The sequence below is a fragment of the Opisthocomus hoazin genome, chromosome 7, assembly GCF_030867145.1.
Source record: "Opisthocomus hoazin isolate bOpiHoa1 chromosome 7, bOpiHoa1.hap1, whole genome shotgun sequence".
Taxonomy (NCBI): domain Eukaryota; kingdom Metazoa; phylum Chordata; class Aves; order Opisthocomiformes; family Opisthocomidae; genus Opisthocomus; species Opisthocomus hoazin.
In genome coordinates this window covers 47,873,806-47,901,652 of record NC_134420.1, presented here as the reverse complement: position 1 = coordinate 47,901,652, position 27,847 = coordinate 47,873,806, and the positions used below count along the sequence as shown (strand labels likewise).

At 46.1% G+C, this 27,847-nt stretch overlaps 2 protein-coding genes across 3 annotated transcripts; one reads left to right on the top strand and one right to left on the bottom strand.

The window, feature by feature from the left end:
- Window positions 1-419: 419 nt before the first annotated feature.
- On the bottom strand, window positions 420-5,162 carry FCF1 (FCF1 rRNA-processing protein). Its single transcript, XM_075425566.1, has 8 exons — window positions 5,058-5,162; window positions 4,895-4,962; window positions 4,712-4,783; window positions 4,357-4,505; window positions 3,846-3,918; window positions 2,935-3,022; window positions 2,408-2,502; window positions 420-1,055 (listed from the first exon to the last, which is right to left on the bottom strand). Exons 1-8 carry the CDS (start codon window positions 5,058-5,060, stop codon window positions 1,007-1,009), a joined length of 597 nt encoding a protein of 198 aa, XP_075281681.1. The 5' UTR covers window positions 5,061-5,162; the 3' UTR covers window positions 420-1,006.
- AREL1 (apoptosis resistant E3 ubiquitin protein ligase 1) lies at window positions 5,150-26,980 on the top strand. 2 transcript variants are annotated; one of them, XM_075425565.1, is made up of 20 exons: window positions 5,150-5,232; window positions 9,358-9,618; window positions 10,796-10,855; window positions 11,514-11,710; window positions 13,086-13,323; window positions 14,117-14,286; window positions 14,365-14,542; window positions 15,290-15,537; window positions 17,260-17,337; window positions 17,845-17,986; window positions 18,394-18,515; window positions 20,261-20,336; window positions 20,652-20,761; window positions 21,283-21,462; window positions 21,620-21,745; window positions 21,942-22,071; window positions 22,158-22,216; window positions 22,407-22,496; window positions 23,467-23,642; window positions 23,831-26,980. In XM_075425565.1, the coding sequence occupies exons 3-20, from the start codon at window positions 10,840-10,842 to the stop codon at window positions 23,931-23,933; spliced, it is 2,439 nt and encodes an 812-aa protein (XP_075281680.1). In that variant the 5' UTR covers window positions 5,150-5,232; window positions 9,358-9,618; window positions 10,796-10,839; the 3' UTR covers window positions 23,934-26,980. The 2 variants fall into 2 exon arrangements, with proteins under 2 accessions (XP_075281680.1, XP_075281679.1); XM_075425564.1 differs by having other exon boundaries at window positions 11,514-11,740.
- Window positions 26,981-27,847: the final 867 nt, after the last annotated feature.

The following is a 27,847-nucleotide window of genomic DNA, read 5'->3' as shown; positions in this document are numbered from 1 at the left end:
AAAATTAAAGAGTAACGAAGATAGGAGAATGCAGAGTTACAGCTTTGAAATATTTTTCCACTGCACTTCTCCATGTGGCTTAGCCATCTCTCTTTCCTCCCTCCTCTGACCACTTCCTTCCCTGCAGTAAATGCTGCAGGTCTCTGTGAGACTGCAGCCACTGCTCTGATTCCCCTCACCTACTCAGCTCCCAGCCCATGTTAATACCTTTCACAGTTCGACACCTTCCTGTAAAAGTCCGATACCTTCCTCCTCTTCCCTGACACCTAATGGAAGAGATCAGGAGATCAGACGTTGAGGTGCATAGGTGCCAAGAAACAAGAAGCAAAGGTCTGTCCCCACCCAACCCTGCCCTCCCGCCATCACTGCACAGAAGCAAAAGGACTGAGCTGCCAGCCAACCCAGCACAGACACAGGAATCTGAGCAGGACGCTTAACCCAACTTCATTCATTGTACAGTTGAATAAAAGCCCATCAATTCCAAGTTAAAATCTTTGAGACCACTGGTCCAGAGAAAGCACACCAACTGGTGCAGATTTGACAGCTTTTGTCTACAACACAGATTCCGATTTGCTCACGGGACAGGTGTGAGGGAGTTTCCCAGAGGAATACTTATCCTGCTGCAGGTACAGCGATAACAAACTTCTAAAATTTCTGTAGTTTCATTCTCAGCCAGACTTGCACCATCAATATTTAATCTGGAATTCCAAAATCACTTTTTCCAGTGATCCCAGTGAAGAGGGAGTTAGGCATGTTTTGGGCACTGCCATCCTCTCTTTCCCATGTCTCCCAGCTATAGGTAATCAAGCCAAGTCAGAACAAGGATGAATAAAAACAGGTTCTTCCAAGTAGCTTTTTCTTAGAAGATCAAGGCTATGAAGTCAGTCCGATGTCACCCACAGTCCTACGCACAGAGTCCCAGCAAGAAAAGAAAGCAGGAGAGTTGGAACCAGAAGGACCCTGATCCCGGCTTACAGCCCTGGCACGGATGGCTTGGCTGGACAGGTTAGAATCGAGGAGCTCCGTAATCATCTGGCATCCTCTCAATATTGTATCTGAGAAAGAAAGAGGAAAAACTTATGAAGACAACCTAATCCACATTGCTCCCCTCCCCATGCAGCAACAGGCTTACAGGCAGACTTAACAGCAAGAAGCTTTGTTACATTTCTATCTGCAGCTCAGATCCCCAAGAAGAAAAATATTACTTCCGAAAGTGAAAAGCCTTCATAAGGTTGCTGTTATCCTTCAACTCAAATTCAGAAATAGGGCATCTCAAAAACTTACCATCTCCAGAGAACGAAAAGGATGGTGGTTTTCTAAGATCTGACTTAAGATTTAAGAGCAGACCACCACGGAGAATAAAACTTTGGCCATTCAACTTACGATTCACGGCCACAGTGAATAAAGGACAAAAATGTTTTGAGATAAAAATCTTCTGATCCACGTTCGAAGTAAAGAGCAGCTAAGACTTTACATATTTATAGCAATCAGCCTCCTCATTTCTGACATACTGCTCTATCTGCATATTACTAGACTCCTTGTCTCCACTGGTAGCACAACTGCTTCCTTTCCAGTATCTCTCCCATCTGAAAACTTTTCTCTCCACATCCTGACCTCCCTCCTTACCCTGCTACCAAACTTATCTACTATACTGTGAAACAATTTGGCATAGGTTCTAAGCAAGATAAATCTTCTGGGCTGTACATTATGTAGAAGAAATATTAAAACACTGGATGTGACAAACAAAGGCGAGTAAAGTCTTCTTTATCTAGGCTTTATAAGTGCTTTGGAAGGAACAGGAAATGAATTTAAGCAAATGTTTTTATAGCAGATCACTGGTCCTATTGCATATAAAAATTTAAATACATAAAGTGAGCAAGTACTTGCACATACTGGGAAAATCTGTTGCATTGAAATTGCTGTACTAGCATCCTTCCAACTTGGTTTGTTTTTTAGCTAAGAAGCAAATTCAGTCTTTTAGCTGAGGGTACACAAAGCTACCAGAGAGAGTATGTTACAAGAATGGTTCTTTTCCTCGAGGAGAAGAATCATTCTGGTTCCGTGTTCTATTTGGTAGCTTTGTGTACCCTCAGCTAAGAGACTGAATTTGCCAGGTGTTTGCCTGGTAGTCCTGTTGCTGCTGCTGGTAAGCAAAACTGATCTATGGAAACACTGGCCTCAAGGAAACTAGTTTTCCAGGTAAAGGCAAGTGAACACGCAGACTGCAATAAAAGTGACTGTGCAACCAGCCTCTTCCCAGCAGCAGCAGCTGTAGTTCTGTTTTTGTGCAGACACTAGGCCCTTTACTGCAACCTGCACTAGAGACAATGCAGGTGGGAAGTACGTGGTGACAGAGTCCCTGTCAGACGAGGATTCTGCAGGAATCTCCCTGTCAGGAGTCCCTTACCTGTGCCTGGAAATATACATTATAGGCACTCCTGGGATTTTTCTTATTCTCCGCTTGAGCTCTTTATCCACTGTGGCCACAATGTAACACTTGTGCTGCAAAAAAAGAGGCCAGTCAGGTTCAACACCAGCAAAATCGCAGGAAGGAGACAAAGCTAAGCAGCAGCTTCTGTTCCGTGAGCTCGTTTAACACAGGAGGGCTACGGGTCCACACCGACGCATTACTAGGACTTGCGCAGAATTCCACAGCAGACTAATAACATCCTACTGCTCATCAAAATGGACTTGCAAAAACATCCAAAGGCTGTCCAGCCTTCTCAGCTGACAGCTTTCCCATACTAGATGCTGTCCTATACAACAAGAACGCTCAGGGAAGACTATACCTCACTTCAAATAAAGTTGTGCTAGGGACTGAAACTGCAGCTTAGTGAGATTTTACTGGGGATTTACTGGAGATTTTGTGGGAAATTTAAGTCATCAGTAACTAGGAGGGTTCAGGAATTTCCCCCATTACACAAACAGAAATACCTGAGTGACCCTCTGTACCAAGCAGTCATCTGCGTAGGTTCCTTTGTGCATACATGGCAAGCGTTCAAACCGAGGGTCCTTGGCAATTCTGTGGGGACATGTAAGGCAGCATCACAGCAATCAGACCAGAGCGTACAGTAACATGGTATGGAGGAACAGGAGCGTCCTTTTCTGTGGAACGCAGCACGTTATTCTCAAAACTAGGGCTGAAGGGATGGAGCAAATGGTACACATCAGTGCACTGAAATGAGGAGCAAAAGCAGAATGCAGTTTGTCTGTCTCATTATTATAGGTTAAGTGTTTCTTAGTATTTGTTAGTTGGATTCAAGTTCCCTCCAATGTTAGGCTCTTGCCTAACAAAGTCATTTGAAACAAGTTATCTGTGGGAAGAACTAGAACTTCTGGTATCTGATTGTTTATACCACATGTATAGGAACACTTCACCTCCTCTCTGATGTGGAACATCAAAGCTGTTTAGGGGATGCACTCGGATACTGTACAACACAAGAGGCCAAAATAAAAAGTAAAGAACAATATATCTGACTGGTACACCCAGAGAGCACAAACTACACCCGACTAGTTTTGTACAGATCACACAATAACCTGGCTCTAAATTAGCAGTGCATGCTACCTACTCCTACAGAAATAACATGAGGCATGAGTGAAAGGTTCCATAAGACTTGGGTCACTTCTTTCTTTATACTCATAGCTAGCATTTAGTTTTTAAAGAAATAATCTAAAACTCAAGCCACTGTACCAACCTCATACAGCCGCAGAACTAAAACCAAGCTCGGGATTCTGCAACAACCTAACTACCCTCTGGTGCAAGAGCACCGTCATGGAAAGTGCTTTTCATTTATTTATACTAAAACATTCAGTTCTAGAAACGGAGAAGAACACCCTGAACCTACCTTAACGCCACACGGTACTTCTGCCCCAACTTCTCAATTTCGCCCATTACACAATCTGTGATACATGGAATACCTACGTGCAAAAAAAGCCTATATTAAAACCAAGCAGTATGTCTTCACAGACCCCTACGTATTGCCCACACACCCAGGAACTATCATGGAACTCTATAACATATTACTTACAGTTTTGAACTTATGAGAACTGATAAGGTTGCAAAGTGATGAAATGTAGAGCCACTAAGTTTGACCACACCATGGTAATTTTAGATTTTTAAGTTACTAACGCTTTACCTTTGTTGCAATTAGCATTTAAGACTGTTGGTTGACTGAAACCAGAGACAGTTCCAGGGTTACCATAGCTATGAACAATGAACTCAATGACTAGAGCATGTATCCTTTTTCCAAGATTTCTATTACTCTCAGCTAGTGGTATGAGGCTGTCGAAGCACACCACGAGCACACCGTGGCACTCTGTGGCCCAGGAGACGCTGCGGGTGATGCAGAAACTCACACTTGGCATAGAGACAGTCCATCATCGACTGTACTAGGTCCAGCTTGGCCTTGATGGAGAAGTTGATGAAGTTAGTGTCAACCAGGATGTGATAAGGGGGGCCCAGCTGGGTGTTATACTGGAAGAACAAGCAAGAGGGATGCTGGGGGCTGCCGGGAAGACAAAGAATTCAAATCAGTTAATAGCAATTAACAACAGATCCAACCCCACAGCTTGCACAGAATGGGGAAAGGGTGACGAGCAGGAACACAGCAAGGCAGTGTAGGATGGCGGGCTCTCAGGCCCCCCGCCGCCTCCCAAGCCCAACCCTCGGTTTGGGGCGCCGTTCATAAGTCGAAGGGCCGGCAGCACTTACACCTCCCGCTCCTTGATGGCACTCGGGTCCTCCTTCTTCTTCACGACGGCCTTCGCCCGCTGCTTCTCGTTACTGCAAGGAAACACGGCACTCCTGGGGGGGGGGGGGGGGGCGGCAGGCCTGGGCCGGGACCCCCTCCCAGCGGGGCCGGGGACGGCCGGGCCCAGCCGCGGCCACACTCACATGCGCTGGTCGCGGAGGCTGATCATGCGCTTCATCACCGCGTACTTCCGCGCCTTCTTCTGCTTCCCCTGCCGGGAGACGCGCACGCGGTCAGCCGGGGGGGAGAGACCCCGGGGGGAGACCCCGACCCGACCCCAGCACCCTCGGCCCGCTCCCGCCTCACCATGATCCTGCCGCCGCCGCTCCTTCCGGTGCCGCCATGACGCGTCGCCGCGCCCCGCCCCGCCGGCGAGGTGCGGGAGTGGCGTCATTTCCGGCCGCCGGCACGGGGTAGCGGGAATCCGCGCTGGTCGCGCTCAGGAGTGGGCCCGACGTCGCGGCCGCCGCCGGAGCCCTCGGTAACGGCGCTCCCCGCCCTCTGTGGCGGGGCCTCCGGGGCGAGGGGGCCACCCCCGCAGCTCCGCAGCGCTCGGGTGTCCCTCCGCGGTGCCGGCAGCGGGAGGGGCGCGGGCGGCCCCTGGCCGGCTGCCGCGGCGGGGCGGGCGGGGCCGGACGAGCGGCGGCCCCCGGCCTTCTCTGGTTCAGCCGCGCCCTTCGCTCGGGGCTGTCGGCCTGCCGGTGGCGCCGGCGGGAAGGCCGCGGGGTTCGGCGGCCCCGCCGAGGCACGGCTGGTGCGGGTTGGGGGGCGGGGAGCAGCACCCCGGTCGCCCGCCTTGGCCCCTGCTCCTCTGGTTTGCGGAGCCGGGTGGTTGCGGGGTCTTCAGCCCCTTCCAGGGGGTCGCCGCGCCCCGGCTCACCGGCTGCTCCGTGAACGGCGATGGGGTGTCGGCACCGTGCGTCCTGCCGATGGTCGTGGCCTGCAGCCCGAGTAAAGGAGCAGAATTTCAGCTGTGCTTTCTGCAGCCGTGATGGTGTAGTCTGGCCCGACGTATCTCTTCTGCACACATAAGGGAACGCTCTCCCAGTTCTCAGACTCGTCCCAGGCACTTCGGTTCCAGTGCCGTGTGCCGGGAAGAGGGGGAGAGAGGTCTCCCTGTTACCTTTCTCACACAAGCGCCTGGGATTAGTGAGAACTTGTAGCTGTTGGTATCTTCCAGGCGCAACCGGTTTTGTCTGGCGTGCTGGTCAGAAGAAGCAGCTGTGCAGCCGGTGAGGTACTATGCAGGAGTGTTTTCTTGAAGTGCTGGCCTCAGGTGAACGGTGACTGAGGCTCCAACAACACGGAAGAAAATTAAACTGAAAGGAGACCTGGGTTCGTTAGGGAAACCGCAGCTGAGCTTTCCACTTTGGTGATCGTACCAGGCTTAATTGTTGGTTGAGGAAACGCAGTTGGTGGAGCTCCCTCGATGCTGCATAAGCGACCCAAGCAGTTTGGGTGAAGGAGGTAATCGAGGAGGAAGGGGGTGACCTGCTTCCCCACGGGCACGTAGGGTGGCAGGTGGCTGAATGTTGTGGCTTGGGAAGCAGATCTGGTGTCAAGACGAGACTGGCCTGGAAGTTGCTGTCTGGCTGGCTTGCTGTGTTAGAGGAGGACGGGAGGAGCTGATGGCCCTGGTTGTGGTTCAGTTGGAATGAAAAATCATTGGACTTAGACAGCTGGCAAAAGTCTTCCATATTCTTTTTTTTTTTTTCCTGTTGCCACTATTTTATTTGGCTTGTCTGTAAATGCGTATGGCAAATTCCAGCCCTGATGAGAGAATGACTGCTTTGTCATTGGCCATTAATGTGGCTTTTGTCCTTGACAGTTGATACTGGAGCCTGCTTAGTGGCTTTTGCACTGACCCTTCAGTCTTCTGTGGGTATATTTTAAAATGAGGTTCCCACGGTCATTCCTGTTTGTTGGTTTGTGCATGCTTTACTTACTGTGAGAAAATACTGTGCCTCTTCACTCAAAAGAGAATTGTCATTTTGTGCATGGCGTGAGACGCACATGCCATTGGTGGCGGACGTTTGTGCACATGGATCAAGGGTACATTCTGCACACAGATGAAGGGTTCTCCCATCTTGGCTGGATGAGATAGTATCAACCTGCAGAAAGGTTTTAAACCCATCTTTCTTCTTAGCTTTGGAACTTTTCAAGGGAGAGAAGAAAGGAAGTTAAATTTATCAGTGCACGAAAACAACCCCAAAGGCACAACAGATTTCCTAGGACCTCAGTAAACCAGTTCTGTACAGCATGCCCCCAGCTGGCTTTGTAGCTGTAGCCACGTGAATATGCCATTGCTGTGTTAGAGTTCCGTTTGTAGGTGCAGCTACACTTGTGCTTCCTTCTGGAGCTTTGCACTGTGTTCCTCTGGCTTCACAGCAGCAGTAATATGAACAAAACATACTCCCGTTACTGGCCTTCCTTTCCTTGCTGACTTGAGAGAAGCAATGGTGCTAATATAGTTTATTTCATGATTCTATGCTATCTGTCTTGATTATGCCAGTACTTCTCCTTGAGTCAAACCAAGGTGAAGCTTTCCAAATCCCCGTTTTCCCTGCAGATGGCGGGAGACCATTGCTTGCTCTGTCCTTGGATCAAGATCACTACGACCTGTCGGACAGTTCAGCAATTTTTTTTCCAGCCTAGCTACGATGGCATATTGTATTGCTGATTTTCAGAATTCGTTTCCCAGATCATTAGCTGGCAGTTCTTAGCACAGATACTATTTTAATTTAGATATGCATTCTGATCAGTGAGTAGCAACATATCTTGGATACCAGCTACTGTAACTGGATTCTTTACCCCAGTGCTGGCAGTGTGTATGCTAGAGGGAAGTTGACTATGTGATAGCCACTGCATCTCTGGTGGCAACCTGACTTGGGTGTCTTGTTTACCACTTCTTGTAGAGATAAAATGGAAGCTGCTGTACTGATTGAGGGAAATAACTAATTTCCTATGTCCAGAGACCTGAAATTCTGCAACCCAAATCGAGAGACTCAGGCTTCAGTTGACTTAAAAACCCATGTGGTTGAAATGATTGGTCTTTCTTTTCATGTTTTTGAGAGAGAGGCAGGGTGACTTGTGGTAAGCTTTACAGGAGGGAGAGTTGTGGGCTGAGGCAGAAATAGCTTGGGTAGATGAACCCACAGGGCCAGTTCTGTGTTGATGTTTATTTGGTGGCATGAAGAGACTGGTTCTGTAAGATGCTGGAGGGAGATGTCATGGATTCCCAAACCTTGATAAGTTTCTGTGAAATTCCTCATCTGTGTGGTGAGGAGCCACACACACCTTCCACAGCCAGGCCAAGCTGGAGTAGAGTTTCAACCAGGCATTTGTAGCTCATCTTGGATATGTACTGTGAAAGAACTAAAATATCAAGGAAATTGCTAGGTCTGTGATTCTTAATACACAGAGATGTGAGTTTAGAAACCTGGAGCTTCATCTAGGAGGAGAAAGAGAGCTTATGCCCTGGGGACTGTAGCACTGTTTGCTCAAGCAGAGGAAAGAAGAAAGTAGCTGAGTGGGTGGGATTTTCCCTGAGAGGTGGGGGAGGATAAAACTGTAAGAGTCTGGCTGCTTCTGCAGCACAATCAAAGAGCTCTGCACAGACTTACCTGTTGGTTTTCAGATGCGTTCGAAAGCTTAGTGAAAGTGTGCAAAGGCAGCCAGATCTGTATGATTGCTGGGGTGGAGGGAGATAAGAGACATCCGAAGAGGAAGGTAGATGAGGGGGGAGTAGGAGGGAAGTGGCAGCTGAGGCGATGGTGTGGCAGGCGGGAGGAGCCACATCACTTACATCCCCAGAAGAGGTGACTGTCTTCACAGACAGCTGCTGTGGTGAGCCTGGGTCTGTTCGTTTCATTCTCAGTCCTTTAGTAATCTGTGTTCTGACTAGATACTGACTGTGTAGGCTCTGTGGCTTTTCTTCTGGCATATGTCCTGCTTTTTGTGGGCTGCGCCAGTCCTTGCTGTTAGATTTTTATTTTTTTTAATCTTAATCCTGACAGTAAACTGTTATTTAGTGGATTGTGCTGCTGAAACTGAAATGCCTTATAAGGATACCAGTTTCCTGAATACTTAAAACAATAGCAGACAAAAACATTTATCTAGTTTGCTTTGAGGTCCAAGAACTTTCAAAGTTGTTGGGTTTTTTGGTGGTTTTTTTGGGCTTGACTAGAAATAGCCGTCTATATCTGGGCAAAATCAATCTGAGAATAGTACATGGCATTTTGTGGGGTGTGAAGTCTTGAAGTGGTACCTGATTCTTAGCACTCCTCATGACTAGCATGCAGGTTCTTAGCTGCTCTGTGAAACCCAAGAGCCCGGTGAAACCTGTGGAGGCAGAATGTGTTTTGTTTCATCTTGAATCTGCTAATTTCAGGGGGTCATAGAATGGAATGAGATTGTGACAAGTAGAGGCTGAGGGTATGGTGAAGCCTAGCACCTCATCAACACCAATACCTTTATAGCACCTCTCCTATGGATTTGACATCTAGTGATACTTTTGCATCTTACACCTCTCATGTGTTTCTACTTGCTAGATTTGTCCACAACAATGATACCTAACTTTTCTCTCTCCTTTCTTTCCTTTTTCCAGGGAAGCTAGCAAGGAACAGGCTACAGGGAGCAGCGTTGCAGGACAACCCTTTTGCACAAAACGGAAGAAATTGCTGTGCTCAAATCCTCACTTTTCAGCAGTGATTCTGTGATGCAAGCTCCAGGAGTTTCTCCTTCTGTGATAATTTTCTCTATGGCCTCTTCTTGCTGACATTTGCCCTAGTGTTGGGCACAAAGAGAAAGGGTGCTGAAGAATGTGTACCCCTCTTCTGGCTTTTAGAACATGGGCACTTGTGTAAAGGTACGTGACTGCTCTTTGGTTGGAGGGGTGGAATATCTGTGGAGGCCAGCAAAGGGGATTTGCTGGGCTGGAAAGTCATGGCTATTGTTTGGGGAAAATACCTCATTTTCATTTAAGCTTTCTGCATGCTGATGCCCGCTGCTGCTGTTGGGATGACTGATGAATAACTCCCCTTTTGTGTTTGTTTAAAAAAGAAAAAAAAAAAAAAGAAAAAGCAGCTTGAATCACAATGTAGCTTCTCACTAACTGAATGGTGACATGGCGAGCTATATTGTATGCATTAGTGTATGCCTAATTGTTTGTCTAATTGTCGCACACGTTCCTTGTTGCTGCTCTTATTCCATCTGTCGGCTATGTCTTACCAACCAAACAGCATGTTGTTCTTCTGGGTGTGGTCTTTTTACTACATGTTTGTTTAGCAGTCCCCTCAGTGAGCACTTGATTCTAGATTGGTGTCTCTAAAAATTGCTGTAATCTTAATAGTGTACAAAGCCAAGGTTTTAGCTTGTGTATTGATCAGCGAGAGTTTCAGCAGAGAGGCTCTATTTTGCAGAAGCGAGTAGGAAAATACAGATGGACTGTTTTCCAGTTGTATTCATGCTTTCCATAGTAGAGTTACAGGGCAAAAAATGGTTTCAGCTCTGCCCTAGAAGGGTTTTGTTTGTTCTGAACAAATGGGGATGGTCTTGTCTGTAACCCTTTTATTCCATAGCTTTTTATTCTGAGGTTGCTGGTTGAGGGACAGCTTCTGTCCATTTTGGTGGTGGCTCTGTGATGTGCTTTCGTGGCAGACTAGAAGTTAACTTTGTGGCTTGCAGAAGCAAGGAGGTGTGAGAGTTTGGATGAGTGGCTTTTGGCCGTTGCTGTCAAAGTTCGTGATCCTGCCAAATGTAGCTCCTTCTTGCAGTACCCGGAGCCTGCTCTCACTGCTTACTGAGGGTCCTTCTTATAGATCTCTGAATCTGAATGGGAATCTGTGATGGAGGAATAAATATTCCTTGTAGCATGCTGTGCTGTTTGCGTATTTCACAGTCTTAGGGAATAATGCTTTAGGGATGTCCTTGGAGAGGAAGACAGATGCTCAATAGGTATTTGTCTGAGGAATCATAGATTAAATTTAGGCCAGTGTGTGTGAGGAAGAGTCATTGGACTGGACTTGGCCTATTTTGTATTCTAGATGCAGCTGTGATCCTCGGCTGTGTGTCTCACCGAAGGGACCTGATGTTTTACATTATTGGTAAGTGAAGGAAAGGCTGCCACTGTATTTGTTGACCTGTCCATAGGCTTTAGAAGGGTTTCTTGAAAGCCTCTGCTTTCATGTTAGCTCAGAGTCTACCTAACAAACATGAAGTTACTGTCACCCAGCACTGTGCCCTCCACCTGGCAGACTTGCCTCTCCACCATTCTTCTTGTTCCTAAAGTCCTTCCATTGACCTCATTCCTAAGCCATCCCCTTACTTTTTCTTTCAAGAACTAGTGCAGGGTTGTTGCCTCCGTGATACTTCTTAATCCAGCCTTAATGTGATGTGCAGGGGTTGTGTGGTTGTATGAATGTTTCCCTTAAAGGAATCTCTGTAGTTCTAATTTGCAACGCGAAGGGAATTCCATGCTTATGTTGGGATGTCTGCTTAGCCATACCTTAGACTGTACCACCTTTACTTATTTCCTCTGTTTGCAGTCGTTTGCAGAGTTTTAAGGGACTTGTTATTCTCTAACCTTACTTGTAGCATAATGCAAACCGTAAATGTTCACACAATAGCTTCTGCCTTAAACACCTAATTTGCAGTTGAGTAGAATGTCATTAATAAAAGGCATCCTGGGCTGCTGCAGAGGGGATTTTGGTGCCTGACTCAGCCATGCTGCTGCAACCATCCTCTGTTCTCTTCTTGCTGCAGGTGGGATTACGGTATCTGTGGTAGCTTTCTTCTTCACCATTAAGTTCCTCTTTGAGCTTGCCGCACGTATAGTCAGCTTCCTTCAACATGAGGACCGGGAACGCCGAGGGGAGCGAACTATTTATGACTACGTGCGAGGCAACTACCTGGATCCCCGGTCCTGCAAAATCTCCTGGGATTGGAAGGACCCCTATGAGGTGGGCCATAGCATGGCCTTCCGAGTGCATGTAAGGGAATATTTCTGTTTCCATGCAGCTTTGGGGACAGGAACAGAGGTCTGAGTTAGGGATGGGCTCTTCAGATGTTTTTTGTTGGGGCCAAGCTAGATGTAACTTAGGAGTAGGAAAGCTGTCTGTTTATGTCTTCTGTCCCCTGTAACTGTGTTGCAGAGCTCTCTAAGTGCATATCTAAGGTTTGCACTCTTTAAAATCTTATCTCCCTCTCTTTAGAATCCTCTGAAGAGCCTGAGGAGACCAGGCTTGTCCTATCTACTGCTTCCTTTACTGGGAAGTGAGTGGGCTGAGCTTTGCCTTCAGCAGACTTGGTGCTATCTTTTGGTTGTGCAGCTGAAACTGGGAGCGTGGGAGCAGGCATTTTACCAACCCAGGAGCTGTAAAGCTTCATGGCCTCTCCCTGTTCCTCCAAAATTGAGTGTTATTCTGTCAGACCTGGAAAAGCCTGCCAAAGACTCTTGTTTCCCTCCAATCCCAAAAGGCCCAGTCTAGGGGAATGGGACAAGTATACAAATAAGACGGGTGAGGGGCCTGAACACTGAGAATTTGGAGCTATGTGGAGAAAGTTTGAACAGGTTTTGCTGGGCTTGTGCGCACCCTTCTGCCCCACATTTGCCATGCAGATATCAAAATAAAAAGAAAGGTTCAGCTAGTTGCCACCCATCCCTCTCAGGAAGGCAAGGAAAACCCTTCTGTTTGAGGGTGAGTGAGGAGTTCTGACTCCAGGGCAGGCAGTCAAAAAGGGCGGAAGGGAAAGGGACTTGTTATATTCCTGCTGTTCAAATTACTCACTTCATCTTACTGACCCTCACTCATGGCAGCTCCAACAATAAGCCCTTCCACTTCATGCTTGTCTCCCATTTGCTTAGCCCTTTATTCATCAACTATAGCTGTTGCATGCACTAGTTTCTCTCACTGACAGTCAAGATACATACTACTGCAGGCCCTATGCCCTCCCTTATTTAGAAACAGGAAATAATAGTAACGTTTTGCTGACTGCTTGTTTCTCTGAGAGGATGTGTCTTTGCCTTTTTCCTTTTGGTAGTGGGTTCTCTTGGTTTCCGCTCTGATATTGCACTAACAGAGAATAAATACCTAGAGGCATGTTCTTTTCAGGGCACTCACTTGAACCCCTGCACAAAAGAGAATGAGGCTGTTCAATGCCCACTTGTGCCCTGTTCGCTTGGGAGAACACAGCCTGTGTGACAGAGCTGGCTGTTAATCTTTTTTTCTTTGCTGAGCTGGGGTTCTTGCCCTTGTTTTCCCAGGGCAACTTGCTTTCTCTTTGTCTTTGCACTGCATATTTTTGCTGACCTGGACTTCTCCGTTTCCCATGCAGTTGTTCTATAAAAATGGGCAACCCTTCCCTGCTCACCGGCCTGTGGGGCTGCGAGTTCACATCTGCCATGTGGAGCTAGCAATTGATATTCCTGTAACCCAGGAAGTTCTTCAGGAGCCTAATTCCAATGTGGTGAAAGTGGCCTTCACTGTGCGCAGGGCTGGGAGATACGAGATCACTGTAAAACTCGGTGGCCTGAATGTGGCTTACAGCCCCTACTACAAGGTGTTCCAGCCAGGTAAGGTCTAAGTGGCCCTCTAATAATTCAAAGTAGATCTGGAGCTATTTGAGGCAGTTAGGTAAATGTGTTCCCAGCTAAAATAGGTAGGTGACAGGGAAAGGGTTACCCTTCACCATTTTCCTCCTGCCATGATCCCAGCAACAGACCCATGACTAAACCATACTTGTGACTAGCAGTACATAGCAAAATAGAAACTGCCTTACAGAATAAGTCATTAGTGCTGCTCATACTCCCTAACTACTTATATCACGTTCTCTGTTTTGTAGTAACTTCTTCATGACCCATCTAGCAGTCAGAGAATGCCTTTTGTAAAAGTATTAAGTTATCTTCATTGAATGTACCTCTATTCCACTGCATTGTGAACAGACACAAAGCTCACTAAGATACCCCTTCAGAAAGAGGAAGCTCAGATTTAACTCAAGATACCCTCCAGGCTAAAGTTTGTTTGGTGAGCTGAATTTGCAGGTTTCCTTGGATGTCAGCTGACTTGTACTTTGTATGTGCAGTGGGAGCAAGTTCTTGAGCTGAAGGTTAGAATAGTGGAAAAAAAACATTTTTCAGAAGGCTAGTAACAGGGTTTACTTTATCAAGTTTCTGACCCAACGCAAGCCCTGTGCGCCACATCATGTATTTCAGTGCTCAGATACTTTGTTTTTTGAATGCAGGGGCATAGAATGTGGTTAGATTCGATTAATTTTCAAGGGTGTTGTGCCCCTAGCTGCTTTTCCTTTGCTCTTTATAGCTTCACTCTGGAATTTGTTTGACTCTAAACTGTTGTTGTCTGCTTCAGGGATGGTGGTTCCCTCCAAAACCAAAATTGTCTGCCATTTTTCCACTCTGGTGCTGACCTGTGGGCAGCAGCACACTCTGCAGATAGTTCCCAGGGATGAGTATGACAATCCCACCAGCAATTCTGTGTCACTGATAGATGAGCACAATTACAGCCTCTCCATACATGAGGTGAGTGCAGCCTCATCCCCTGTTGCTTGACTTCAGGTGAACTAGAGATCCCCCTTTATTAATTTGTTTTCTGTTTAGCTGGGTCCTCAAGAAGAGACCTCTGACGTTGTGTTTGAGAAGTCTGTGGTGTCCAACCGGCAGACCTGTGAAGTGTTCTTCCGACTCACCTTGCACTGTAGGGGGTGTTTCCATGCCTGCATCTCCTACCAGAACCAGCCCATAAGCAATGGAGATTTTGATATCATTGTTCTGAGCGGTGAGTCGAGAGCTACTCAGTATTCACTCTTCAGGTGTCCTCTTACAAAATGCTTTGCACACTCGTGTAGCAGAGCTAAATGTGGCTTCCCTGCAGGCTAGTCGGGCTTAATTGCTCAAGAAATGCCTATTCGTTTAACAATGCTAAGGTAAATGAATTTGCTGCTGACAAGGGAGATCTCTCAAGGCTGATACTCTCTGTTCCATCAACAGATAAAAGCATGTGTGTTTTCACCTGTCTCAGGAGGTTTACCTCTGAAATTAGGCAATTTTTGTGGCTTGCTAGTACTTGGCATCTGAGCCAAACCGTAAGTGACCCAGTCATGTATTGTATGTTAAGCTGTACGGATGAAGAACGCTGCATGTAACCTGTGTTTTTTTTTCACAATTTTATAATTCCTGGTTTCTTCAGGAGTGAACCAGTCTGCAATGTGGCTGTCATGTGGCTATGCCTTCAGGCTGGCGCTCTGAGACAGAGACTCTCTATGTCTTTTTCTCTCTTTTTTTTTTTTTTTTTTTAACCAGTAGCTGTCTGAAGCCAGGACAGACAAACTGCTGTATTGAAATCTTTTCATCCCACTCATGGGTTCTCTTTGATAGAGTTTCACTTGACCAGGTTTTCCTTTGGATGTGCAGCCTTTTCTTTGAAATCATTGTAACTAATTTGATGGTGATCTGTGGATTCTTTGCTTTTTGATTCTGGTCTCCGTAAAGAATTACACAACTCTTCTGTATTTATTTCCCTCAGAGAATGAAAAGAACATTGTAGAACGCAATGTGTCCACCTCAGGTGTCAGTATTTACTTTGAAGCATACCTCTACGATGCTCCTAGTTATACCAACACTCAGTGGCAACTTCCACCAACGCACCTGAGCTCCTCCCAGCGCCGTCCTTCTACTGCAACTGAGGATGAAGATGAAGATTCTCCCTCTGACAGCCAAACCCCCGAGAAAGTGAAGAAACCTAAAAAAGTGTACTGCTATGTGTCACCTAAGGTAGATATTGCAAAGTTACCACTCCTGAGTGCATGTTTAAAGTACACTGCAACTGAAGAGTTTGCTTGTGCCCTATATCTTCGCTCCAGATTTAGGTGGCTCGGATTTGGTTAAAAAGGATTTGCCTAAGGCTAAACAGCAAACGTGGAGCTCATGACCAAGAATAATGCTAAAATGCTCCTTGAAGTTTTAGGACTCCATGTGTCTTTCTAGGTCTGATCCAAAGCCTACTGGGAGTTTTCTCACTGATTGTTCAACAGATATTCTGTTTGCCTTTCCTTTGCTCTGGTCGGGTCAGACTTGCAATTCCCTTTCTCAGTTTGATACCTGTAGATTGCAACTTAGAGGAAGACACTTATCAGATTTTACATCTTTGTCCTGTTTCTTCAATGTTTCAGGGAAAAGGGAAGAAAATGGTCAGAGGACAAACGGTAAATGTAGAAGTACAAGAAACAGGATTCAAGCAAGTCAAGAGAAACTGAGGATTCTTTTATAGCAAGAATATGTTAACAGAGACTATTACCCCTTATTATTGCTTATGAACATTCAGGGAAACTAGAAAGAAAATTCCACTAACCTACTAATAAATGTAAATTTCCTTTGTTAATCTACCGATCTGAGTGCAGGGATAAATATCAAAGTGAAAGACTAATCCAGGAACTGCTTTCCTGACAAAGAGAGAAAGAGGGCTGTGAAACACTTAGAGGTCAGAGGATGTTGCTAGAGATTTCTAAATCTCTGCTGCTTGTAGCTCTGAGAGCTGACTTTGGGAATGAGTGCTGGGTCCTCGTGAGCTCAGCATCCTTTTATCCTTGGGATGTTGTTCCGGTCTTTTGTACTCTTTTTCTGTTGCATTACCTGGTAAAGGAGATCACCAGAAGTGGGTACTGTTGCTGGTTCCCTTTATGTGCCAAAGTTGTTAATGCAATTCTGATACTTGCATAATTGTATCCCTGGATATCTCTCAATATACCCCAGAGCGTCTGTCCAGTACCGTAGATAAGTGTTACTATGCTGTTATTTCGTTAAGGGGTTGCTGTTCATATCTGCCTTGTTTCTGGAGAAATGCTACTTGTCATTTTTTCCAGTCGTTGCAGCTAGAACATGCTTGTGCAGGAAATGGTTTTGTGTTTTGTCTGAAGATGCTAAAATTTTGTCTTAGCTTGCTCTCCAGAAGGTGACAGTTCCACAGTTAGTAGTTATTTGTTCTGGCAGAAATACGCTGAGAAGAAATTTCTACAAATCTCCTGGATTTAGCAGTTGCAAGTACTTTCTAAAAGTTGTTTGAAATAGTTGTAAAAATTAGGGAGTAGTAGCAATGGTTCTGTTACTGTGACTTTTTCCAAAACTTTTCGTCAGTGCATTACAATCTTGTCCTGAATGCAGCCTCTCAAGTGTACTGAACATTATCTTCCAATTAGACTGGTGATGTTCAACTGAAGACAATGGCTTATGGCTGTAAAATCTGTCATGCTGGGATTCCACATGCATCGTAAATGCACGCAGTAAAGTCTTGCTGACAAGTTGCTTACTTTGCTCTGTACTGCTTTAAAGGTTTTTATGTATTGTGCCAGAAGAAGATGTCGCCAAATGTTGCAGAAACCTGTCCCTAGGGTTGGAGGGAGGTCTGGCCTTATGGATCTGTCCTGTGAGTTGTGTTTTGGGGAGAACCCTGAACAGATGTGTGACATTTAACATTTTCTTTTCCTTGTGGTTACTCAGCAATTCTCGGTGAAAGAATTTTACCTGAAGATCATTCCATGGCGCCTTTTCACCTTCAGAGTATGTCCTGGCACAAAGGTGAGCCTCTTTCCAAGTAGCTGTCACTGCACCTCCATGTTGTTAGCTTGTGATCCTTGTAAATGACAGTCTGATTTTTCCTGTTGGAGAGAAGGGCTTCCACCCACAGAGCAACATATTGTTGCATAAAATTCAACTCTGGAATTCCCTCTCGGTGCCTAAATTCTGCTAGTATTTATGAATAGGAGCCAGTTGTATCACTCCTTCCTGCCTTTTGTCCCAATGCCAGGCAAAAATCTTGATTCCTTCTGCATTTCTCTTGTGTATTTTCCTCATAACTTTCCTAAAATGCTGTGATTGTGTCCACTGAAACCCTTAGGCTAGGGTGCGAAGTTTGAAGCAGCCTCCGAACTGGAGTCTGGATGCTTGAAATAGTGTTCATGTTAACGGCATCTGCATGGGTGAGTGCAGAAAGTCTTAGAGCACAGGTGGTGTTGCTCTGTCTGCTGAACATACTGCACCTTCTGCATGATGGGTTTATGCTTTCTTGCATCTTTTTGCTGCTAGTTTTCATACCTTGGCCCTGATCCTGTGCACAAATTACTGACACTGGTGGTGGATGATGGGATCCAACCCCCTGTGGAGCTCAGCTGCAAGGAGAGGAACATCTTGGCAGCCACTTTCATTCGCTCTCTGCATAAAAACATAGGTAAAGGTGCGGTGAGGTGGGTGCAGTAGTCAGGAAGTTGGCACTTGAGTCTGCTAGTTTCCCTGGGGAATGGAGATTGCCAGCACTGAATGACCTCTGATGAGAACTCTGATTCCTGGAGTCTCATCTTCTGTTCCTGTTGGTGCTTCCAGTGAATGTATTTCATCATGCCAGCTGTTCCTTTTCAGTTTGGCTTTTCTGTCAGGCACTTTGAAAGTGCACCTGTGAGTATCTGAATGTCAGCAAGACTAACTGCAAACTGCCTCTGGAGTTCTGTCTCCAAACCTTGCTGCAATAAACTCATCCTTGGGCTGCAAGGCTGACCTGTGCAGTTAGTCTTAGGAATGCCTTCTGCATGTTTGAGGTGTTGACAGCTCAGGCCTGACCAAAATTGTCACTATTCTCAGGAGGCTCGGAGACCTTCCAGGACAAAGTGAACTTCTTCCAGCGAGAGCTACGTCAGGTGCATATGAAAAGACCTCATTCGAAGGTCACGCTGAAGGTCAGCCGTCACTGTCTGCTGGAGTCGGTGAGTGTATAGGTCACTTTGCTAAAGCCCAATGCTTCCTCCATCCTTTTTCTTCTGCTCAGTGCCCAAAGAAATACAAACTGATGTGCTAGAGCAACCACGCTAAAAATGGTTCATGATTCTGTTTCAAGGCAGATGCCAGCAGGCAGCTTGAGATGGGAAAAAGAAAAAAAATCTCAAGGTAGCTCCTCTGTGTTCAGGTTTAGTACTGCGTGAGACGGCTGTGTTCCTTCTCTACAGCTGCTAAGATCAGATCAGTTTCTAAGTAATTAGGAAACTTCAGCTCTGAATTTTTAAGGAACTTATTGCAGAGTAAATCAAGCCCTGAGGGATGTCTAGGGCAAATGCATGCATAGCCTGTAAAAGCAGGGAATCTGCTAGTGCTGTTCTGTGCCCACTTTATATTGGAACCTGAGGCCCAGAGACTGTTTACCTGGCCCAGATTTGGGAGCAGAACCTGGAGCTCCTGAGTCTTTGATCTACTGTTTTTCTGGTGCAGAGTCGTTCAGTGAGAAAAGCTGTCAAGTCAGGTGTTACTGCGCTGCATGCATGAAAGCCTTGCATCGACAGGCTGCTAGTAGTGGTTCAGTGTGATATGAAATATTCTGTGGAGTTCTTGAGTTAAGTCTTCACCCATGGTGACCTGAGCTGATGTGTTTGTTAAATCAAACTTAAGGAAGAGTCATTTGTATAATACAGTTCTTAACTGACAGTCTAAATACTGTGTACACACGGCAGGCAGCTATCCTGACTTCTTGTTTCCACATGTATCTCACAAGAGTAGTGTTATAAAGACGGAAAAGAACATTTCTGGAGAAAACAGGAGTGGCTGGGATTTCCCTTGATTTATGCTCAGATAATCTATGTTTTGGAATATTTTCTGCGAGTACAAGCTTGCAGTGTTTGTGAGATTGCTTCATTTAATAGTGTACTACAAAATGACTTAACTTCTAAACAGTATTTCCATGACTATTTTTTTCCGGCTATTTTGGAAAGTACTGCACTGTCATGAGCCACTGGTGTTACAGCCTAGTAAGACATAGTAAATTAAGTGCCATGATAATAAATGTAAGCTTTAGTATCCAGGACTGACAGGCACAATGAATGGGACCAGTGTGTTTAGCCCAGAGGTGTGACTAGCGTGATGTATTAACCTATTTGAAGATAAGCTAAGCCAAAGCTACGTGTATGACTGAGGACTGCTGTGTAGCTTTGAAAATTTTCTTTAATTCAAATCCAGAATCGGGACACAGGAAGTTCTAGACACTTGAAATATCTTGTTACTTTTTTTGCATCGTGACATGCTTTATGTATGAACTCGGTGAACCGTTCAAGCTATTTTCTAATGCTCTCCAAGCATGTTCCTTTTTTAAATCTAACTCGTGGGCTGACAGTGCTTTACAGAAATGGCTCCTTCCCACAGGCATTTAATACTTCAAACAATACTGTACTGCAGCTTGAGCGGGATACATCTGTGCTGTGCTAAGACCTCACGCTGGTTTTAAGATGAGCTGCATTTATATGGGTAATGTGTCTCATAATAGAAAATGAGGAATTGGCTTCAAACAAATAAGAATTAGACCTTAGGAGTTCCTAATTCTCGCTTTTATACTTCAGAGTACTAAACTGTTTCTTGGTTTTTGTGTTGCTTAAATGGACAATCCACATGTGTAGGAGTGCATATTGGTTACAGGGTGCCCAGCAGTAACAGCTGCTACTATTTTTTTTATTTATTTTTTTTTCAGTCTTTTAAAGCAACGCGAAATTTTTCTGTTTCTGACTGGAGCAAAAACTTTGAAGTGATTTTTCAGGATGAAGAAGGTGAGTTATGCTGTGAATATATTTGAGGAGGAAGTGAAAGGAATGATGATGGAGTAGTTTTAGTCTGAAATTCTGGTTTCTTGTAGCATGTCTAGCCTTTGTGGCTTTCCAGCCCTTTTGCTTTCTCACAAATATGACAAATATTAGGACTAGATTTGGGAGCAGTACCTAAGAGTTCTGGAGTCCCTGTCTACTGCATTTTTGCTATGGAGCTGTTTGCTGCGACGAGCTCTCGTGTCAGGTAATAACGGAGCAGCATGCATGAAACTCTTGAATTGATGACGCATGGATGACCAAGCTTGTTTTATCTTGTAGCTCTGGACTGGGGAGGTCCACGCAGAGAGTGGTTTGAGCTCATCTGTAAGGCGTTATTTGATACTACAAATCAACTCTTTACCCGCTTTAGTGATAACAACCAGGCCTTGGTGAGTCTGCAGTTCCTGTGCTGAATGCACAGGAATGTGTGCATTGACATGCAGATGGTTAAATAGTGCTGCTGCTGCTAAGTGGTGTGCAACCTTACCCATTCTTTAGCTTGCCTGGACAGTCACTTCCAGCGCCCTTCTCAAGGCTTTGCTTAGTGATCTTTACCCATTGAGGTGTCAAAGAACTGACTGAATGAACAGCAGAGGGTGGCCAGTCAGCAGGGAAGGCTGGATTGCTCCACAAGAGGAGGTGGCATCAGAGTGTATACAGGTTTCGTTGGGTCTGAATGTTTCAGAATCTGTTTCTGCTGTCATACAGCTTCTGGCCTGCATATGTGAAACATTTTGTATTCTTCATAGGCAGGCTCAGGCATTTTATTTCTATTCCTTGGCTTTGAGGATGTTACACTAAAGCTCCTGGGGCAGCCTGAGAGACGCAGTGACTTGAACTGGTCTCATACTTGCTTTTTGAGCTAGTCTTGTCTGGTACTTGGATATTTCATTTTGCTTCCTCTTTGCAGGTGCACCCAAATCCAGGGCGTCCCACGTACTTACGACTCAAAGTCTATGAATTTGCAGGCCGCCTAGTAGGAAAGTGTCTTTATGAGTCATCTCTGGGAGGTGCTTACAGACAACTGGTTCGAGCTCGCTTCACCCGATCCTTCCTGGCTCAGATCATAGGACTTCGTATGCATTATAAGGTAATGCTTCCCAGCCTTGTCTGAAGCCTGAATTGGTCTAGGAAGAGGCTGAATGTTGGTGTAGTAGAAGCAGATACAGAGTCCTGGTTAACAATGTATAGTTTTGGTTTTTTTTTTTCTTTCCTCTGTGTCCCCACCTTCTTTCTCTTTCACACAGTATTTTGAAACAGATGACCCAGAATTCTATAAATCCAAAGTTTGTTTCATACTGAACAATGATGTGAGTGAGATGGATCTCGTCTTTGCTGAAGAAAAGTATAGCAAAACAGGACAGCTGGAGAAGGTGGGGGAAGAAGTTCCTGAAGGTGGGACAGTTTAACCCCTTCTGCCTGTAGCAGGGGAGGCCAAGAACTCTGCTGTGTGCCCCAGAAAATTGAGCTTACTCTGGCCAGTATCACCTTGCTTGGGTTTATTCTGGTTGGGAGTTCACATTTTGGGAATGCTGCTGGTCACACTCATGTCAAGTATTCTGTTTTCAGGTGGTGGAACTGCTGACAGGAGGGGCTCAAGTACCAGTGACAAATGAAAACAAAATCTTGTATCTAAATCTGCTTGCACAGTACAGGCTGGCCAGTCAGGTTAGAGAGGAGGTGGATCACTTCCTGAAAGGTGACACACTGTCTGCTCCCTGCTCCTTTCTGCCTCTGTGTCCCAGGGGATAGCACTCGCTGCTCTTCTTTCGTCTTCTCTTCCAGGTCTTAACGAGTTGGTTCCCGAGAACCTCCTGGCTATTTTTGATGAGAATGAGCTCGAGGTAATTGCTGCCTCCCTAAGCACCTCTACTCTCACTTCCCCTCCTCTCTGACAAATGAAGCCCTTTCTGGATCTGGAATAAGGCCAGAATGTTTCTTTTCTAAGCATTTTAAACCTTTGTAATTTGCACAGTGGCTGTTGCCTTGTTTCCTGGGCTCCTGACTTTCTGACTGCAATCTCTTGCCTTTCAGTTGCTTATGTGTGGTACTGGAGATATCAGTGTCTGTGACTTCAAGGCACATGCTGTGGTGGTAGGAGGATCTTGGCACTTCCGTGAGAAGGTAAGTGAAAGGGTTTCTCCCTCCTGCTAGCTGAAACCGGTTATACCAACTACAGCAGAAGACAACTTAAACTGGGAACAGATTTCTTGGTTGGAAATTAGGCTTCCGGAAGGACAAACTGGGGGTTCAGGAGTAGGACTGCACACATCAGGAAATAATGTTTCCTCCTAGAGAGATCCTTCAGCCTGCCTGACTAGAGATGATGCTTAATGAGTTGCCAGCAGGGAAGAATCAGCAGCAGTGGTCACTTTAAGAAAATCCAACAAAGCACTAATTAAGAACAGTTCAGCAGCGAATGAGAAGGAATTGGTGGGAATTATTGCTACTGAAAGATGTTCATGGTGATATACTTATCTCTAAGGGATGCTTGAAGATTGTGACTGCAGCCTATGTCGAGTGTTTTGGATTCAGTGCTGTGGTAAAGACTACTGATGTGGTCGCCTAAACTTGTACCTCTAATCGTTCCCATCCATCCCTGTCTTTCCCAGTGGGAGGGTGTGGGAATGGTAGCAGCCTCATTTAGAAAAATAATGGAAGCTGCCAAAACACCCAAGATGAAAAGAGATTGGGAGGACAAGTTTCTAGCTGTAAACACTGGGATGGTTCCACCTTTCTGCAAAAGTACCAGAAGATGTGAAAAAGCAAAAGATTAGCATAGTGCAAGAAGCAAATTAGCTTCTGCATTGTCAGTCTACCTCATTGCCTATGCAGGTATTTCTGAAAATAAAATCTCTGTGAGGAGAGCAGAAGCCTTTCTGCTTTAAGGGGAAGGAGTGGTGGGAGGTAGTAGTGTGGGACGTCTTTTAACTGATAAGAAGAATCTGTATAATACTTGCCTCTGTGTGTCACCCTGGTAAAACAAAAAAAATCTATTAGAGTGCTTGCTTGCAAGGGCAGTTGACTGATCTTGCAACTTGCTTATGTGATTATTTGATATGCTTGGCTGACTTGGCTTTACCTTTTCAATCAGGTCATGAGGTGGTTTTGGACTGTGGTCTCCAGTTTCACACAGGAAGAGCTGGCCAGGCTCTTGCAGTTCACAACTGGTTCCTCCCAGCTGCCCCCAGGAGGGTTTGCTGCACTCTGTCCATCTTTCCAGATCATTGCGGCTCCAACTCACAGTACTTTGCCAACAGCCCACACTTGGCAAGTATCCTGGGGTGACAGGACTTTCTGCATTGTGCTTCTGGGAATGACACCAGCTATTTGTGGTGGGCAAGCAGTGTATAATGTGTAATGTGTGTGACACGCGTGTCAACCCATCTAAAAGCAGCTCATGGGGGTGGTCTCCTCTCAGATCTAGTCTGAATGGATTTTTTTCTTTTGTTTTACAGTTTTAACCAGCTGTGCCTCCCCACTTATGACTCCTATGAAGAAGTGCACAAGATGCTGCAGCTAGCTATCAGCGAGGGTTGTGAGGGCTTTGGCATGCTGTGATTTCCTCTTTCCAGGAGACCATGTAGCCTCCTGGCTCTTCGTGGCAAGACCCAGGTTCAGTCCTCTGCTTGTTCTCCTTCCCTTCACATGGGCAATGGAGGCAGAACAAGGACTCCATGGAAAGGAATTTGTCATCCAGAAGATGTCATGTGGCCTTTCCATATCCCAAATATGTCATCAAGAGCTCATCTTTTCCCTTTCCCTCATTTTCCCTTTGGTTCAATGTGAAACAGCAGAAGGACTGTGGTGCGTTCATCAAGGAGATACCGCACTTGATTTCCCTGCACCCTGTGCACCCATCCTTTTGTGAGAAGATGAAGTTTGTAAGCAGAAGTTACAGTGAGGAGATCTGCTGAGCTGCCTTTACCGTAGCTGTCTGGGAGGAAGAGGGAAGACCAGCATGGAGCTCTGCTGGAAACCTGGCTCACGAGAAGCCTTAGTAACTTTCCACGTCTTGGCTCAACTCCCCCAGTGATGCTCCCCAACAGCTCATCTAACTCTGTGACTCCTGGAGAGTGTAGGGTTGTCCATCCTTTCAGCACCTGACCCAGAAGGGTTTCTGGTTCTCCTCCATCTTGCTCTGGATGCTGCTGTCGCCTGTGCCACAGAAGAAAATGGGCAGCATCCACTGGAGGGAGTAACCCAAAGGGGAGGACAGTCCCATGGGAGCACAAGTGCTGGCCCTGACAGTGATCCTGCGCTACCTCCGCCAGGGTCCAGCAGCAGAAGCGTCCTTCTCCAGCAGTGGCTGGTAATGAGCCTTTGCAAATGAACTGGAAGAGGAGTTTCTCCTCCACTGAATGTTTCTGACAGTTGATGTTGCACGGGAAGCTGTCCCATGCCCTTGCCCTCTTTTTGCCTCCTCAGGAGGGAGCGTATGGGCATGAGTGGATCCCTCAATGCTGAGCACCAATGCCTGTCCCACATTCACCTTCAGGGTATTTATGTTATGTAGTAACAGCGACAGATCAGTAAGCAGCTACAGTGTGCACTGGGCTTGCGTTTGGTGTTGGGGTGTTGGTACTGGGCAGAATGTGGTACCTGCACCCCAGCATCCCACAGGGTCTTGGCTTCTACCTCTATCATGCAGCAGCCTGGGGCTTCTCTTTGTCTACTGTATTTCAGGCAGGGTTTCCAGGAGGGTGCTAGTATCTGGAGAGCAGCTGGCTTTGTCCTCCCAATCTTCCTACCTTCTTTCTTCAGCTCTGCTTTCGTGTCGTACCATTCAGTGCTGCTGGCTTTCCAGCACGAAATGTTCACTAAAACTGCACACCGTTGTCTGGCTTGTGGGGAGAGGAGTGGGCAGACCAGCGTGAGGAGTAAGCTCACAACTGGGGTGTGTTGCTGCTGGCAGTCCATTCAGCCCTTGCCAGGGAATTAAAGGGAAGGGGAATCGGGGACCCTTGACAAGTTCTTCAGTGAAGAAAAATTCAAGATCTTTTAAGTTCTCAGCAGTCCCTTAGACAGTTCAGGTCAGGATCAAAGGCATGCAGGAGTCAGTGTGAGAAACCTGCGTTGCTACTATCTGCAATGTAAGCTTTCACTGGATTATGGAATTGCTGGATTTCTTCCAGAATGGAGTCTCAGATTGGCATCCCTGAGTTAATTTTAGAACACCGTATTAGATGAAAAGTCTCATCATCCTCTTCAGTCGCTTTCTGCTGTCCTCAAGCTGATCCGGGCAGACTTCTGCACAGTGTGGGTATTTTAAGATAATTGTGTGTGCTTTTCTAATATAGCTTAGATTAATTGACTGGGAATCTGGGAGAAATATTCTACATCTAGAAACTGTTTTTAAGACAGCATCTTAGCCTACCTTGGGCCCAGTGTGTTACTTCTGTACAGAAAAGAAAAAGCCATTTTGGTGCCAAAATGCAGTCAGCTGAGCATTGAGACTACTCAGGGGGATTTCTTTGCCTTGTGAATTCATTCCCTCACTGGCACCAAGGTGCTGGGAGGCTGCCAGCTTGAGAGTTGCCACCGTTGCGCTCTGACAGATCACTTTAGTCATGGCTGTTCTGCCTTTTTTAGTGCAGTCTCCATCCTGCGAGGTCCTGACCTCCTGGGGGTGGAGAGTACGGAACCATTTTATTTACACTGCAGGTGGCTTACCTGGTCAGTAGAGTTACAGCTCCTGTGTTCTCCATGTCACCACTTCACTGCTTTCTCCGGGGACCGAGAGGAGGTGGTGGTGCTCGGCTTAACTCCTGTTTGTTGGGAGGTGTAGCTTGGTGCTGTTCCCACGCTGCAGCCTTGTCTTGCAGTCTCACCTGGTGAGGATGTTTCCAGCCTTGTAGCTGTGGGCCAACTCTGCCAATGACATCTTCCTCAGGTATCTTCTCCCTTCTTCTCTTGAGCTGGACTTTTTTATTGTGAGGATGAGGTAGGTGGACATTGGGTAGTCTTGCTCTGCTGGAAGGAGCTCCTAAATGCTTCTCATTGCATTGCAGCCAGCACGCCATGCTTCCCAACAGCTGTGCAGATGCCAAGGACTTTCTTCTTAACACAAGTGCAGTCAGAACTGTGATGGGTGCTTGCAGGCAGCTAGACCCATCCCCATTGTTTCCACAGGCCCCTAGCCAGTTGCATGTTCTTGGGATCCATTGCAATGTTTCTCAACTTGTCTCTAGCTTTATACCCTTTCCCAGTACAGTCACTTTTTATGCTGCCCTTAACAATGGCAATGGGGATGTGCTTTGGCCACCTATACTGTATGTTACTTTTGGCAGAGGCTCGTTACTTTTCTTTTCACCCTTTATTTATTCCCCCTTAGAGGCCCTTCTGTAGAAATCTTTAGGATCCTGCTATCATCTCAGATGGATTCTGTGTTTCCTGAAGCTGCTTTGAGGTGCAGAGGGCCTGGCTTAAGCCTGCACATGCAGGCTGTGTTGCATGTTTTTAGAAACCAGGAGCTGTGGATGATGCAGGTGAAAACCTAGTTCCCTCTGGTGAATTTCTGGCAGAGTTCAGCCAACATTTGGAAGCCTGTGGTTGTAGTAGCTGATTTTGTAAATAGTTTGTATAATAAATAAAATATTTTAAAAATGCTGCCTTCTCAGCTCAGCGTTCTTTTGGGGCTGTGCAGAGGGAATAGAACTGGTTAGTGCTGTCCGTGGGGGAGGGGTCTCTCCAGGTCTCCGGGTGTCTCAGAGGTCTGCTGCAGCGGGGAGAGGATGGTTCTGTGCCTTTCAGGATGCCCGGCTGAACCCAGGAGCTGTGAGCTGCTGGGAACAGGCAGGACTCCGAGATGGGGCTCACAGGCTACCCTGAGGCCTCTCTGCAGTGGGCTGAGAAATGGGCTGAGGCAGCTGGTAATGCCAGAAAGTATTTTAAGGAATCTTTTATGTAAATTAATAATGCACTTGGTGGAATTATTTGTTAGCTAACTGTATTGCCTGAGTCTGAGCTACAGATGTTTGTACTTGTTGTTCTTCACTGTACTGTCAGGAGGGTTAGATGGAGCCTGGAGTCGTCGTTTCACTCCTTTGCATCTTTTTAAGTTGTACAAAATACTGTCAGATTGCAGTTAGGAAACAATGTACCTGCAAGTGTCTGCTAACAAACCCAGGAGGAATTAGTAAATTGACAGCTTGTTGCCCCAGGGGCAACATCGAATTCCTGTGATTCTCTGAGCTTGAGCTGTTCACAGCTCTGACAAAAAACATTATCACTGGTTTTCCTTGGACTTTTTTTTTTGTGGCTTAAGGATTAAAGTAATAACTTTAACGCTTGAGAAGATTTTGCAACAAGGCTCTGTGTCTATTAGCATTGCTGCCTGTAAAACTATGAAGACACTGTTTCCTGGGCTGTACAAAGATTTAGCCCATCTTCAGCCAGCATAGCATTGGCTGGCTGCTTGTATTCCGCCATATAACCAGGCACACGTTCTCACATGAAACCAGCATCTAGCCTTG

Excerpts from the sequence above, each read along its gene's own strand:
- FCF1 (XM_075425566.1), bottom strand. Across the intron at positions 4,784-4,894 it reads AGCCTCCGCGACCAGCGCAT|TAACGAGAAGCAGCGGGCGA; the intron begins GTGAGTGTGGCC and ends GTTTCCTTGCAG. Across the intron at positions 3,023-3,845 it reads AAGTACCGTGTGGCGTTAAG|AATTGCCAAGGACCCTCGGT; the intron begins GTAGGTTCAGGG and ends ATGTCCCCACAG.
- AREL1 (XM_075425564.1), top strand. Across the intron at positions 17,987-18,393 it reads CTCTCTGCATAAAAACATAG|GAGGCTCGGAGACCTTCCAG; the intron begins GTAAAGGTGCGG and ends CACTATTCTCAG. Across the intron at positions 21,463-21,619 it reads GACTTCGTATGCATTATAAG|TATTTTGAAACAGATGACCC; the intron begins GTAATGCTTCCC and ends TCTTTCACACAG.